This window comes from Penaeus chinensis, chromosome 23 (genome assembly GCF_019202785.1).
Source record: "Penaeus chinensis breed Huanghai No. 1 chromosome 23, ASM1920278v2, whole genome shotgun sequence".
Taxonomy (NCBI): Eukaryota; Metazoa; Arthropoda; class Malacostraca; order Decapoda; family Penaeidae; genus Penaeus; species Penaeus chinensis.
Window position 1 is genome coordinate 1,897,953 of NC_061841.1, and position 729 is coordinate 1,898,681.

Here is a 729-nt window from a genome sequence, read left to right on the forward strand (position 1 = left end):
TGACGTGATCCCCCCCCATGTTTTTACAGGACAATTTTCCTTGACAAGGGAAATCGGCTCCTTCTCAAATATCCAGATGAAAAATTCCTCAGGTGATCAGTTAGACGAGCATGATGCTAATTCATCGGTCGTAGATGAGGAGCCAGAGCAAACAGGAGGAACGGTGAATGATGATACAGAGAACAAAGATGCCGAAGTTGATCTGTTAGAAAACCAAGAGGCCAGTGATCCTGATGAAGACTTCAGAATTGACGAATTTGACGATGATTGAAACCTCTAAGAAAAAGGCTTGAATATATTGTAATTGTAATAAAATTAATTTCTGGTAATGTTTTTATTATTATTCATTTTTTTTCCGCTTAGCTTTCTGATGCAAGTTTTGCAATAATGTCCTTTAATAGTTATATGTATGTTCTCTTATTTTTACATATGTATTAGGCTCTGTATAGCAGAAATAAGTTGTCAGAAAATAATCATTACACCTGGGATTTATTGATCACTGTTTTACTGTGATATTTTTAGCATCCAATTGGAAATTATATAGTTATTTGCAAAATGGGGAATTTTGCTGTTCGATTATTAATGACATGATATATTAAACCTATTCCATGAAATTACTTTAGTTTTAACATCATGTAGCACACCATATTCTCACAAGACCTTATAATTTTAATAGTTTTAACATGGTATACCATGGGGATAGCAGGTGTTTGTTGTCAGCTGATGTTA

At 33.7% G+C, this 729-nt stretch overlaps 1 protein-coding gene across 1 annotated transcript in view; it reads left to right on the forward strand.

Moving 5' to 3' along the window:
- The window catches only part of LOC125037470 (cell cycle checkpoint protein RAD17-like), an 8,743-nt gene extending 8,235 nt beyond the window's left edge, over positions 1-508 (forward strand). Inside the window, exon 5 of the mRNA XM_047630617.1 lies at positions 30-508. Within this exon, the coding sequence (XP_047486573.1) occupies positions 30-271 (242 nt within the window). The 3' untranslated portion in view covers positions 272-508. The remainder of the gene's footprint in view (positions 1-29) is intronic.
- The last annotated feature ends 221 nt before the right edge of the window (positions 509-729 follow it).